The sequence below is a fragment of the Centrocercus urophasianus genome, unplaced genomic scaffold, assembly GCF_019232065.1.
Source record: "Centrocercus urophasianus isolate 14NV4802_14NV808 unplaced genomic scaffold, USGS_Curo_1.0 seq_25, whole genome shotgun sequence".
In the NCBI taxonomy this organism is placed as follows: domain Eukaryota; kingdom Metazoa; phylum Chordata; class Aves; order Galliformes; family Phasianidae; genus Centrocercus; species Centrocercus urophasianus.
Genome location: NW_024884811.1, coordinates 1188513 through 1203559, shown reverse-complemented (window position 1 = coordinate 1203559; position 15047 = coordinate 1188513). Strand labels below are relative to the sequence as shown.

The 15047-nt window shown below is 44.2% G+C and overlaps 1 protein-coding gene across 6 annotated transcripts in view; it reads left to right on the top strand.

The window, feature by feature from the left end:
* KANK1 (KN motif and ankyrin repeat domains 1) overlaps positions 1-15047 on the top strand; it is a 103355-nt gene that overhangs the window by 76514 nt on the left and 11794 nt on the right. For all 6 annotated transcript variants that reach the window (XM_042825582.1, XM_042825580.1, XM_042825581.1 and 3 more), the window contains 3 exons: positions 91-2736; positions 13534-13752; positions 14547-14655. In XM_042825582.1, the coding sequence (XP_042681516.1) occupies positions 91-2736; positions 13534-13752; positions 14547-14655 (2974 nt within the window). The remainder of the gene's footprint in view (positions 1-90; positions 2737-13533; positions 13753-14546; positions 14656-15047) is intronic.

Genomic DNA, 15047 nt, shown 5'->3' with positions numbered 1-15047 from the left:
GTGCACCCATCCTGGTATGTTTGTGTCACTGCCTAGTTTACTGAGGCATAGTTTCTTACCCATATGCTCATTTTGTTTCTTTTTTTCCAGAAAAAGAGGAAGTTATTATAAATGGAAAAGATGAAAATGAACGGAAATACCCCTATTTTGTGGAAACACCTTATGGCTACCAGCTAGACTTGGATTTTCTGAAGTACGTGGACGATATACAGAAGGGGAATACCATTAAGAAATTAAACATCCAAAAGAAGAGGAAAGCAGTACCAGCCTCCACAAGCACCAAGAACTCTGGTGGCCATTGTGGCGACTGGACTTCCACAGAGTCTCTGTCTTCTTCAAACAGTGATGAGAACAAGCAGTCTTTCTTGGCAACAAGAAGTCAAGTAACCTCATCTGTGGCTGTGAGACCATTGGCTTCCCTTGAGGCATCTCCCTCCTATTTAACCATTCCCGAGAGTAAGCAGCTCCCTCCTCCTTCCCCACAGCTTCCTCGGCACAACCTCCATGTGACAAAAACCCTCATGGAAACACGCAGGCGACTTGAACAGGAGAGAATGATGCAGGTAATGCCAGGAGACATCCGTAGGCCCCGACTTTCCAGCTTTGGGGGCATGGGCTCAACGAGCTCCCTGCCTTCTTTCGTCGGGTCCAGTGGGTACGGTCACTTGCCTCAGCAGCTCCACAATGGCTACCAGGGGAATGGAGACTTCGGAGCCTGCTTTGGCTCCTCCTTGGGCAGTTCCATCCGGCACAGCCCAATGAGTTCAGGAATTTCCACACCTGTCACCAATGTGAGCCCGGTGCATCTGCAGCAGATCAGGGAACAAATGGCCATTGCCCTCAAGCGCCTCAAGGAGCTTGAGGAGCAAGTAAAGACCATTCCTGTGCTGCAAGTCAAAATCTCGGTGTTACAGGAGGAAAAGAGGCACATGATGGCAGAACTCAAAAGCCAAAGGAAATGCAGTCAGAATGACATGTATGGCTTCAGAAAAAGATCGTACAGTGCAGGAAACGTGGAGCAGTGGGAGCACCTGTCTCAGGTGCAAAGAGGAGGAGAACTTTATATTGACTGTGAGGATGAGATGGAGAGTGCGGAGCAGAGCTCTCGGAGGGTAGAGGAGTTCAGGCAGTTGACTGCTGAAATGCAGGCTCTGGAGAAAAAAATCCAGGACAGCAACTATGAGGTTCCATCGAACCTTAGAGAAAGCCTGACGAAAGAAAGCCGATCTGTTGCTGTTGGTGCTGATGAAAACATGAATGATGTGGTTATCTACAACAGATCTTCAAGGCAACATAGAGAAGTAGCGGTGGGGACAGAGAAAGAAATGAGAGAGTCGGGGGTTGGGGTGACGGAGGCCATGCTTGGCTTATCGACAGAAGTTGAGAAAGAAATAGAGCTTCAGCAGCAGACCATTGAAGCCCTTAAGGAAAAGATTTACAGGCTGGAGGTTCAGTTAAAGGAGACAACCCACGACAGGGAAATGACCAAATTAAAACAGGAGCTGCAGGCGGCTGGATCTAGAAAAAAAGTAGATAAAGCCGTGATGGTTCAGCCCTTCGTCGTCAGCAGAATGGTGGAGGCTGTGGTACAAATGAGAGACCAAATGGTGGGAGACCATGTGCATGTTGCTGATTCGTCTGTAGGCAGCCATTTGCAAATGAGCAGCGTGGGCACGTCCTGCAGGCCAGCGGTACGGAGCACAGCGGTGGGCCCTGAGCTGCTCATGAGCCGCTGGCTTGTGAGGGAGAGGGCAGAGATGCGAGACCAATGCACGGGGAGGTGCGTGGAGCTGCTTGACAAGAAGGTGGGTGTGGAGACCAGCGTCTGCGAGACTGGTGTCAACACGGAGGAGTCTGTGGGTGACCTGAGTCTCTGTAGGACAGTGCGGGAGATCCGGGAGACGAGGTCGATTGGCTGCGGGGATTGCTCAGTGGATGTGATTGTTTGTGCCCCAAAGGAGTGCGTCTCCCGCCAGACAGCCACAGAGTCTGTGTGCAGTGCAGAAGCCACAGTCATGGCTGTGCCTTCCACAGCTACGCAGCAGACCAGCACGGCTGTGGAGATGGTGAGCCGGTGCACCAGTACGGAGGCACTGGTGGCAGTGGACTGTGGCACCAATACTGTTCCAAGCAGCCGTGACCAGCAAACCAGCACAGTGAGTGTGGAGATGCGAACCGTGGCAGTTGGGGACGGCCGGGTGAAGGACATACATGCATCTGCTAAAACGCGTTCAGTTGGAGTAGGGACCTTGCTTTCCAGTCATCCTGGCTTTGAAAAACTCTCTGTGATAAAAACCAAAGACTGCGGTGTTGGGCAGATAAACATTAATGAGAACTATCTAGTTGGTCTTAAAATGAGAAGCATTGCCTGCGGTCCCCCTCCCCTGGTGGCTGTACCGACCAGTACCAGGAGCATTGGTGTTGGGGGTGAGCCAGTGTGCGAGTCCGTGAGCAGCATCCTGGAAAGCCCACTGCCTCCAGCTGAGCTGAGGACAGGCTTGGATCACTATATTGAGCGTGTGCAGAAGCTGCTACAGGAGCAGCAGATGCTGCTTGCCGAAAATTACAGTGAATTGGCAGAAGCCTTTGGTGAGCCACACTCCCAGATTGGATCGCTCAATTCACAGCTGATCAGTACCCTCACATCCATCAATTCTGTCATGAAATATGCCAGCACAGAGGAACTGCGGAGCCTGGACCTTCAGAAACAGTGCATGGAGAAAAGTACTGCACCAGGTAAGCTGAGTGTTTGGCATATGACTGTGCTGCTCCTTGCTGGCACGGTGGGTCTGTCAACTGTAAAAGCTTGCCATGTAGTGTTGAAGCGAGTGTGTAGTCCTCTCATATAAAGTGCAGAAGGTGGATTTGGTGTGGGGTGGACCTTTTCGTTGTTCTTTCCAACCCAGTGCTGGGGAGTGGATCTCAAGAGCGGGAAGCAGTTACCCATCTCACAGAAACAAGGCTCTGAAGGGCAGATGACTGGGTGATTTGAGTGCAGGACATACAAGAGAAGTATCTGTAGGTACACCACCCAAAGCATGGACTCCATTTTGTAACTGAATGTGTCAGAGTTATGGTCTGTCTGAAATGTTGTCTTTCCCTTAAATTTGGAATGCAGTTTTAAAAAGACGTGTAAGTCACGTTCAGCATTTGTGTCAAGCTAACTTGTTTCCAGAGTCTGCAGCGTATCTCCCATTTCCTCCATTCCTTATTCTTCGCAGCCAGGGAGCTGTGGGGTGCTTTCCTCTTTCCAACAATGTCAATTGCTTTATAATGGGCAACTCCAGAGCGGCTTCACAGAAACCACATCTTGCATTTTCTCTGTTCCAATAAGTGTTTGTCCTAATCCCTAATTAGGGCCTAATGTTTGAAAGGCATAAGCTTACTTTTGGAGGTTTTGGTGACAATCAGGAAAAGCCAGAATTGAGGTTTAAGTATTCCTTCCATTTTATGTATTAACTGTAAAATCCATACAATTAATTTGAGGGATTTCTTTGTTTCCTGGGGTCATGTTGCATTCTGTTTGGTTTTTGCTTGGTTGCCTGGATTGCTTTGGTTTGGTTTTGTTGGTGTTTTTGGGGGGGAGGTGGGGGAGGAGAAATGGTCTGATGGTAAATTATAAAAGAATGCTGTGCTGGTGAATCCAGCCACATAACTATTACGTGTGTGAGTGTTAGTTTATTGGACACAGGGCTACCAATGATTAGCAATGACTTGGTCTTCTTGGTCACATTACAGTGAGAAGTTAAGGAAATAGAAAGAATGTGAGCAAATGCATCTGTAAGATGGGTGCTGAATTGGAAAAAAAAATTGAGTAGCTACTGTATAATGTCAGCATAATAGTATTGGCTAGCACACTGCTATGTAAAGTTCTTCCAGCTTATTTACTGTCTTAAAAGTTACCTGTTCTTGTTAAAAGGCAGCTTGGTACATCTGTTTATTTTCAGTGTTCATGTGCTAAATTGAATCATCCATTAATTCTGTGAAGTAAAATGTTTAGCATCCCATGGGAAAGCAATAAGCAACATTTATGTAGCAGTAAAGAAAATGGATGATACCTGTCTATTCACATTTAATATGATAACTGTATTTGCAATATTGCTATCCTGCTGGTATTCATGTTATATTTTGGGCTTCTTATAAATAATGAGTATCTACCAAGTACCAAGAATGTCCTTAAAAACAGTGAACCAGATTTCTAATAGCTGTAAATCCTCAGTTCCTACCCCTGCTTTTACTGCACAGTATCAAATGTATAGTCTGGAGACCCAAAAGTATTTAGACACAAGTGGAGTAATGGCTCATGTTTTACTAAAGATATTCTTGCTTGGATTCAGATTTCACGTTCTTGACAATGTTACTTTGGAATAATTTTATTTTAACATGTAATGCTATTATCTTTAGTGGCATATGCTGAGTGTAAAATCTCTTTTATTTTTAGTCCCTCGTGAGAAGTAATGCATAAATCACACTTTGGGCTGTAACAGTTTAGACCCATGAAGAATTAGAATAAGAAGAGGTCGTAAGCCTGAAATGTTTCCGCTTCTGTTCCTATTAATTTTCAAAATACTCTTTATTACAGTTACCTCCTTCGTGCTTATTTCTGCGGCTTTACAGGACTTTTTTTTTTTCTTTTTTGTAAAAGGCTTTTTGCTGAATGTTTACTTCTGCAAGCAGCAGTGGAACTAATAAAGTTTGTGCTCACAGATTGATACTGTACATAACTATCTGAGCTCTTACAGTGTCTTTCCACTTGATTAATGTTTGGGATAGGGCTTTTTTGACAGCTTGTGTATGAACTCAATCAGCACCCCTTTTTCCAGGCTAGGTATCACAGCCTGATGTATCTGAAGTTTGTATAAATACAAAAAATTAAGTTTGAATTGTTGAAAGAGACATGGCCTCACAAACTTTGGCTTCTTAGAAAAACAGGCTGAACACAGAGGCAGAAGCTGCTGTTTTCAAGTTAGCAGCAGGAGTGCAGTAATTGATGTTGTATTCAAGGAGGTTCCTTAGGAAGAGCCTGGAGGCAGGTATACGTTGGGCAAAAGTACTGAAGCTATCTCTGAGGCGTATAGTTTTGATGCAGCAGCATCTGGACTGTTTGCTGTGTTGAAATTAAGAAGTTATGGCTACAGATACAACTTTGCACGTCAGTCGAATTCTGGTATTTGTATGGATTTTTCTCATCCCTGTGGAGAAGGGGCAGAGGTGCCTCTGATTCCACAGTTCGTGAAGGTTTGTGAGCAGTGGTGGCAGTGCAGATGATAGAGAGCTGGACCTGGTGAAGTGGGACATGGGCTGCATCTGTGTCTTCCCTTCCTGGAAGCATGGGATTATCTCGGAAGTGGGTCTGTCAGCAATCTGTGCATTTCTTGCTGCAAAATAAACATCTTCACTTCCGTAACTAAGCAACTCCTATTTACATAGGCGCTGACTTTCAGAAGCCGTAGTGGCGTCAGGGAAATTAAACCTGCTGCCCAGACAAACCAATTTCCACTCCGCACGGTGATTTTAGCCAGCATTGGCACCAGGTCTGTCCAGCTGGATCATACAGATGTGGGTTACAAACCTCTATGATTACTGATCTTTGTTCTTTGTGCAGCCAGACTACAGGTCTAGAAGAGAAGAAAGTCTGCTTTGTTTCTCCATTTATTGTTAAAGAGTTGTTTACAAGTTTCTGAAAGTTACATTTGACTGCATGTGATGCACTTTGTAAAACATTAGCTGGAAGCTTAATGTGACTTGTTTTTTTTGATTACATGAACTTTTCAGAAAGAAGTCTTGTAGGTGAATGTCTTTCACAGGCAAATAATTGGCAAGGTTGTTTGTTTAAAACAACTGCTCTATTCTTGCAGTGAAAAATTTCCTGAGCATATTTGGTCTGAAAATGACTGACCCTTGGGCTCAGAAATTTTACATTCACTTTTTGAAACAGTCGCTGGTATTTGCAAGAAAGGAGGCAACTTCTTGAAATAAAGATTTGAGGGAGAGAATGAAGTGGGTATCAAGTGGTTTTGAAGAGGCTCACAGGGCTTACATAAACGTGACAGGCCATTTGGTGAAAAGATCTTTCCTAGGTTTTCTACTCCAACTTTCACTGTGAGCTGAGAAGGCAAGCAGAGCAGTAATGGAAGGGTGATGGTATGAGATGCCTTTCATTGTCCAAAGCTGGTGTGTACCATCACTGGTACACAGGTATTGAAGCCATGATTGTCTCACTCTTGGCATCACTCATCATACAAAAACAGGAGTAAATTGGAGAAGGTTGTTTTTACTTCTCTACCCTTCTGCATGACGAATTTGTAGCCTTTTGTCTTAAGAGTCTGTCCCTTGGTGATCATTAGCCCTGATCCTGGCAGCGTAGGTCACAGTAGTGCAGCTGAGGACTTAAGGCTTGCCTGATTCACAGGGGCATGGGTCTGTATAAGGTGCTGGCATATCACTGTAGATCACAGTAATTACCTATTTCTAGGCAACTAAATGAAACCCTCAGCTTCAGCTCTTAACACAGATGCGTATCTTAATCAGGTTTAGGTTTCTGTACAGATGTCCTTCCTTACCTCCGCTCCCTCTGCTCGGAAGAAAGGGAATGATGAACATGTTTTTAATATTCCATGAAAGGCAAGGCATAGTGCAAAGCAGTCACACAGATGTCCCATCTGTATTCCAGATGATCTGTATTTCTTCACATGTGTCTGTCTGGCATCTCTAGGAATATGGTGCCGCTTGTACATTTTTCTGCATCTACTGACATGCTGCTAGTGGCAATATGCAAAGCTTGAATTCCCATCTCGTTTGAAAATGGTGGTGACCTCTGTATTAGGAGTTGAGGGCTTTAGCTGGGTTTTGTTCTGTTTTAAATACCCATCCATTTGTATCAGAAGAGAAGCAGAGATCTGGTCAGTAATTGTCCTGTAAAGATATTATTCAAGTTAATCTCCATAAACCTCTTTAAAGAGGTTTGACATGCCATCCTTGGTCATGTGTTAGCACAAGCTTATTGCTGCTATCATTATTATCATCAGAACATTTGCTGTTTTCATTCAGTAGCAGCATGAAATGTTTAACTGTTTCCTCATTTCTACTACAGCTAATAAAGAGTAGAAATTGTAAGTGGTAGTTTTGTTTTTATTTGCTTGTGTCTTTGTTTCTGAATTGCTGCCTTAAAGAGAATACCAGTTTCTCTGCTGGAGTGTGTTTGGTAAAATCCCTGTTTCCTCCCTACACTGTGGCACAGGAACATGATGTTCTGATGTTGAGCTTTGTTCAGAGTTCAACTCCCATGGTAACGGGCACAGCTGTGCATATTTAATGTGAGAAGATTGCCGTATTTCCAGCAAAGTGCTGTCATATTCAAGATACAATAAAGCTGAGAAGATAAACTGAGAAGGTAAAGCTGAGGAAGGAAAAAAAAAAAAAGAAAAATCACACTGATTATTGCTGTGCTCAGCATCATGAGATGGTTTGATCCACCACTTATTGGAGAAAATAGGGTCGTTTTCACTTTGCTCCCCTTACTCTGTCCAAATAAGTTTCACTTTTTTAGTTAATTAGTCTTGTTGAATTAAAGGAATCAGTTTCCAGTTTCAGCATGCCAGCTTCACAACTAAGTGTGGGATGAAAAGCTGCTTCTCAGCATGAAGAAGATGGCTGATGTGAGAGTGACAGTGAAACTGAAATTCTTACAGTTGGACAGGCTAGAGCCTTTCTATGAGGCCTGCTCCAAGAATACTGCCTCCTACTTGGTTGGTCCATGATGTCAGAAGAGGATGTTGGTGGCATGGCAGCAGAGGCTGAACCTTCCCACCAGTATCCCGTTGCTTTTGGCTGCTGTGTAACAAGTGGCAGCAGAGGGGCTCTCTGACAGAATGGCATGTGACATGGAAGTACAAATGAAGCAAAGGTGTGTCATTGTATTCCTCCATGTGGAAAAAGTGGCACCCACTGACATTCATTGATGTTTGCTGATTGTTTCTTGAGACCAACTGATGGAGATGAGCACAGAGAGCGGGTGGGTGGTGTGTTACAGCTGCGGTGACAGTGGCTTGAAAGCCATGTTCCTGATAGCCATGCACAGCTGTCACAACACAGAATGAAAAGCCTTTCAATTGGCTCATCTGTATGAATTGGTGGATTATGGCCAGAGAATTGTGGATGGAGATGAACATTGGCTTCAGTGCATTGCAGACAGTGGTGGAAATGTTGGAATGTTGAAATGTTTGCACCAGGTAGGTCCCACGAGTGCTCACACAGGAACTCCATATGCAAATTTACCAGGGTTTGTTGAGCTAATACAAGGCTGAAGGTGACTTCTTGGATCACATTATTGCCAGTGACATGATGTGCTATCACCACTATGAGTAAGAGTCAAGACAGTCCATGGAGTGGAGATGTGTGAATTCCCCAACAAAGAAAAAGTTCAGGATGCAGTCCTCAGTGGGTAAAGTGATGTTCACTGCCTTTGGGACAGGAAAGGGATGGTGCTTCCAGACTGGAACCTGGACAAACCACCAGCTCTGAACGCTGCATCACAGCACTGACTAAGCTGAAGGCTTGAACTTTCGGAGTCCAGCCAGAGAAGACATCTTTCTCTTGCAGCATGATAATGCCAGGCCCCACACCAGTTTGAAGACCAAGGAGTATGTTGCCAGTCTTGGCTGGACTGTTCTACCACACCTGCTGTATAGTTTGGTTTGGTGCTCCTAACTTCCATCGTTTGGGTTGATGAAAGAAGGATCCTGTGGGCGACATTTTTCTAGCAGTGATGCTGTTGTAGCGGCTGTGTAACCTCTGCTGGTACAGATGATACCAGATCATCTGAGATACTAGACCATCATCACCAGGTGATGGGGGTATTACTTTCAGAGCGACCTATTAAAAGGAGCAGTATCCCTGGGAGCAGCTGGTAGTTACAACATCTGTCCATGACATGGCTTGAAGCAACTGTGTCTCCTTTCAGCTTATCACGTAAGAAGGCCGTATGTAGCAATTTCTCAGTGCAGTTATTCTTTTGAAGATAACACATTTGTGAGACTGATGGGTTAATGTCAGTTGTTGTGAATGTTTGAACAGGGCATGTTTGCTCATCACTGTCTCTTTGTTTACCTTAGTAGAATGTTGTTGGTTTTCTTTATTTCCATCAGTAGTTCTGATGCATAGACTAAATGGAAACTGAACTAAAGCGTATGTGAAAAAACAGCTTCTTAAGGAGAAAGCAGCATAGTAAATTTTATGACTGCTGTAGAGCATTTCTTGACTGCAGTAATTTTGTAGTGTTCTGAGTGCTGTAATGAAAAATTCATGCAGAATGTTAGAAAAATTTTGTTGCTATATATACTACAGACAGCACTCATACAGTGTCTTTAACAGAGTTTCAGAAGTTGGTATAGACCAGGCTGCCATGAATTGAACGTAAGTCCAGGGAAAAAAAAGTACTTTTTGTTCCAGCCAGTTCTCTCAGTCAGCCTACCACTGGTCGGCTGGTTCATGGCTACTTATGTTGTGATAGATGGGAGGTGAGGTCTGCAGTCAGGAAAGGAAGTAGCATGTTAGTAACGAAAGCAGTTCTTAGGTCCAGAGATGGCACGTGTTAATCTGATGTTGATGTATAGCAGTTTTGCTGTCCCTCTGGCTTAAACTGATGGGATGTACCAAAAGAACACAAGTGATTCAGGAAAGAAAGTTCCTTCTGAAAAATTAAAAACAGGTGTTCTTGTTCCTTCAAACCACTGGGACTGGATTGATGAAGAAACTTCAGCCACTTGTCTCCCTCAGAAATTGATGAGAGTAGCTTTCTGCATGTGGGTTTATGAATGATTGAAGTCTGCAAGTTCCTTGTTTTATCCTGCTTCTAAATGACCTCTGAACTTTTCCAAGATCCTTTATTATATTGCAGAGTACAGTTACAAATTCCTGGAAGTTACCAGCTGTGGTTAACTGCGCTCTACCGATACTTAGAACCTTATGTAAAATTTGCCTTGTTTGTCCACAACAGTAGACAAATAGAAATCAGCATGATGAGTGTACCTGAATGGCAGCCGGGCAGCTGCAATGGCTGTAATCGATCTGTTGGCAGCTGGGAAGGATTCTCTGTGAGGTCTTCACTTATTTCTCCCACAGCTTCCTCAGGTATTTCTAGGTGAAGAGGAAGGGCAGTGTTCCTTGCAGGTAGAGCGAGATCAAGTGGGCATGCCTGAGATCTGTGTGAGTTGAGATGGAGAGTCTATTTTAAGGCCTATGTGGACTCATGGTAATCTTCAGTCAGGGCTTCATTTCCGCCACGGGGAACCTGTGGAGCATCCAGCCTTGTCCCCTGCCCATGGCCTGGCCAAGGAAGGGGGGGACTTGGCTGATGACACTTTCTTATCCTTGAGTGGTTGGCTGTGGTTCTGAGAAGCATAGCAGCTTCCTTAATCCCCTTTTCAGCTGCTGCAAGATGCAGGCTGTTTTGCAAAGGGGAGCAACTGAAAGCTGGTGTTAAATGTCAGCTCATAGCTTACAACATTAATGCTGTGTTGGGTTCCAAGCTCTTTTTCCTTGAGCCTTGGGTACTGTAGGCACAGTGAGTGCTTGTGTCTTGCAGGTTGGGTTGGGAGAGTGGATGTACTGGCCAGTTTCCTAATGTTATTTTTGTGTGCTTCTCCTCACACCTTTGTGTTAAACCCTTTTGTCAGGTAGTTGTGCAGGCAGCCGAGCAGGGCCCTTTTCTTCTTCATTACAATTCACAGATAAGATGCCCCAGATAACACCTTGAATGTGTGTTGTTCAGATTTTGTTCCATCACTGATAGGTTTAGCCAGGAGAGAGGCTGTGACACAGAGGAAGGAGGTCTGCTTGCTGCCATTTTGCTTTTGAGTCCTACCCAAAGCTCTGAAGGGAAGCTGCTGAGAAGAACCCAAATGGGCCTGAAGCAGTATTGCCGCTGGGCTTGACATGGAGTATGGATATAGCAGGTTGCACCCAGGTGCCATCTGTTCACCCTGCCAGAGCCCTACTGCTTGCCCTGGTGCCTGGCAGAGGTTTCAGCTGACAAACTAAAGTGACTTTTGAGGCACTGCATCTGCATAGATCCTGCTTTAAAGCAGTCTCACTGTATTCCTCCATGTCCTCCTCACAGTGGTTAGTGTGTAAAAGCTAAAGCACATGGAGCTGCTTGGATTTATTTTTCCTCTTGTCCAAAACTGCTGCTCTGCTTTGCAAGTCCAGCGGGACCTGCCTTCTGCACCATCTGCCAGAGGAGCTGGGGTGAGGTTGCATTGGAGGAGAAGGGACCACCTAGCCTGTGCCAGCCTCACTGGCATCCCTGCCATGCATCCTCCTGCTAGGTGCAGTACATCTAGGTGCAGAGGGGCTGGCTGTGCCCAGCTGCCAGGGCAGGGCTGTTGGCTTAGCACCAGCATTGTATTTATAACCTACCGGACAAGGCTGGCCAAGGCAGCCACCAACACTGACAGTGGGAAGTGGTTACTTTGTTTTGCAGTCTTTAATTACAGCTGTCTCTGCTCTAAGCAAGTGGGCAGAAAGGAGATGGTTTCTTTGTTTTTCAGTTTGAAAATCTGTTGGTTTTGGCTCAGTGTTCCACACATTAATGTCTCCCTCTTGCATGGCTCTGTGGCTGGTTGATGAGGGGTGATGGTCACCCCTGAGAAGAGACCTAATTCACTGCTGGTCACTGCTGTGAAGTGAGGATGGGTGGGGAAGCAAGGCTGGATGTGGCCACATGGTGTGCCTTTGAGTTTTGGGAACTGCTGCTCCAGCCTAGGCATGCGGGAGCATTGCTGCAGGGGTTAGTGCTTCTAGCCTTCACCCAGCATTTCAGTGAGAGGGCAGAAGGTTTCAGCCCACCTTGTGCCTGATATAAGCATCAGCTCATCACTAGAAGGCTTGAGGCTTGCAGAAACCTCCTGCCCTTGGTGAAAGGAAACTCAACCTTGCTTTCCACAGGGCAAAAGCTTTTTGTTGTCTGAGCAGCGATCCAGCCTGTAGTGAGGTGTTTGCTGATACCACACCACGTATATCAGCAGACAGCCTGCCTGTCTCTGGTAGTGTTTAGATGGCAGCAGGATGAAAGCTGAGTGGCACTGTACCAGTGCTGGTTGTTGCTGGGCACTGGCAATGGTAGAAATGTGATCAAGGGTCGGTTCCATTGTGCTGCAGATTTAAGCAGTGGTGGAATTGGCAATAGTTTCAGCGATAGGAAGAGACACCTTAGAAGTGCATGTTGGCTGAGAATGCAGGGGCTGGGGGATGTGGATGGGAATAGGCCAGAGGAAAAAACTGTAGTGAAGTTACAGGATTTGCAAAGATGAGCTATGCTGTGTCCTTTTACAGAGGAAAGAAAGTGGAATGAAATCAGAGGAGGGAAAGGCTGTCTAGCAAGAGCAATGAAGATGTCCGATATGTTTTGTTATAAAAGAGAATACTTGGAATTTGCACTGATGCATCATGATTGTATCCTCTTCAGTGTCACTGTTCTATCTGAATGAGGAAGCTGTAGCTTAATTCTTGATAAATACAAAGAAGTCATTTCTACCTCCCCTGAAAGTTTGAACAAGCTTTGAAAGAGAGCAGTAACATTTCAAAGTAAGTTAAATCCCAGGGCTTTTTTTCCCCTCAAAACACTGGGAAGATTACTTAAGGAGTAATGTATGCGTTTAAAAAAAAAAGTATGTTTTGCAAACAGAAGTATTTGTGCAGCTTTGCAGAGCAGTCATAATAGCACAGCTGGAGGAGCTCCAGGGGAATCTATAAAAAGGTCTGTGCGTAATTAGTGCTGCCTTTTAAACACACAGAGGGAAAAAATGAGAGGATGCCAGCAAATTAGAAAAAAGTGTACAACCCAAATGTTTGGGATTTGATTTAAATGTGACTACTAGCTCAGTGCAATCCTGTTCTAAATATATATATATATATATATATATATATATATATATATAATGGGTGGGAATTTGTTGCAGTTATCTCCAAATTTAGTAGAGTATGTAACTGTCAGCACTGCTGGCATGCTAGCAAGCAGGAAAGCTTCCTGAAAAGTTTCTGCTTCTGTAGAAAAAGCAATTTCTTTCTGAAAGAAAAAGTAAAGAAGCATGCAGCTCTTCCACGAGGAATCCTGCTTGTCAGGCAGGTCAGCAGGGAGCAGCTCAGTGAGTCCTTAGTGAGTCTTTCCTAAGTCAGGTGGCAAGAGCCACGCTCCATGCAAGGACTGAGAGAGAGGGAAAAGGTGGAATGTGCCTGCCATCTCTTTTGAAGATAATATCTGTGTAGTTTTTCCTCGCATTGTATATTTCCTTGGAAAGAAAAACTTGGAGCTGTTTTTTCAGTTTCTGAAAGCTATTGCCATTTTCCTGCTGAGTCCTCGTAACAAGGTATTATATAAAGCACAAATGTTGCCCCCCTTTTTTTTTCTTCCCAGTTTGTTCTTTTTTTTTTTTCAATTTTTTTTTTTTTTTTTTAAATAGTGATGCTGATGATAGTGTTGCCCTAAAGGATTTGGTCTGACTTCTCCATGATCCATTCTGTCTTTCCCAACAGGTGCTACCGTGGAATACATCCCTCACGGCCAACTTGCAGACACCCACTTAACTTCAAATTTGCGAGCGCTGAGATTGGAGCAGGATGTAGAACCTGCTCAGGAGGAGAAGAAGACTCCTCTGGTAGAAGCTGTTCGGGGAAGGAAGTCCTTTTCTTCTCAGGACAAAACTCTAGCTGCAATTAACCTGACAGATGACCAACTTGCCTCTGGCCTTTATGGTAATAACTGGCTTGCATTCCCCTTTCATCATGCTGCTGAGTTTGAATATGAAACACAGTTTAAAGCAGGCCTTCAGGATTCCTGAAACAGGCAAAAAAATTTGAAGTTATAGGGAAAATGATGCCTTTTTTGTGTCCAGACACTGGTTAAATTTTACATGAAAGAATTCAGTCTGTCAGTGAAATACTATTTAACGCTTTCACAAGGAGAATGTACAACAAGAAAAGGGGTTAATAAAATAACTTCAGAACAGAACTTGAACTTGTATGGAAGTTTTTCCTCTTTTATGTCTACAGATTGGTGTAAAAATTATTTTAGTTAATGCTAAAAATCTAAAAAACCAACGTTAACTAAAACTCCCCAGGCATAGGTTATTGTTACTCATGCTGTTCATACTAATGAGTTGCTTCTGGTAAAGGGCTGCTGTCATTTGACACCAAGAATTAAGATTTTCTTGACAGAGCAGAATAATCCATTTCAGTACTGAAAATCTCCCTCAGGCAGCAAATAAAAAAAAAAAATAACATTTTCTAGAAACATCTTACAGATTGTCAGCGTGTTGGAGGGTAAGAAAGCTAGACTCTAAGCCTTCTGGTTACAGAGTTGGTTTTGAAATGTTCTCTATTTCCAGTGTGCATATGATGCCATGACAGTATATATAAAAGGATCTCAAAGACCTGCTCAGCTGATAAATTAAACAGCAAGCTGTTTGTTTTGAGGAACTGAAAGCTGCAGCCATCAAAGCTGACTGCAGATTTGTACTGAAATATATGCTCTGCCCATCTTTCAACAGTATGTAGTAACAGTGAAAACACACTCAAGTCTATCATGAAGAAAAGGGATGGAAAAAAGGATTTGAGCAACACCAAGAAGAACCTGCAGTTCGTCGGCATTAATGGCGGGTAAGGGGCCTGTCTTAAAACATTGAGTAATTACAGTGCTGTCACACTAGGAAGGAAAAGTCAGTGAGTTTATGCGTGGGTTTTGCCTGTCCTTGCATCTGAGGTACGTCCATTGAGTTTAAGGGTTGGAGGGCAGAACTGAACGCTTCAGCTCATCTTAATCCCCCTGAACCCTCTGCGTGTTTGTGTGTGTGTTATCTAAAGTGGAAGCTGCAAGTCATACATGGGGTCAGTCTGGAGTACTTGCACTTTAGGTCACTGCCAGATTTAGTGGGAAAATAGAGCAAACTCCAAGAGCCACGGGAATGCCTCTCAGTAAGTCAAACTTACGTCTTTGGCAGCTGACAAGTGCAGCATTGTGCTGTTAAACAATGCAGGAAGGAATGGCTTTG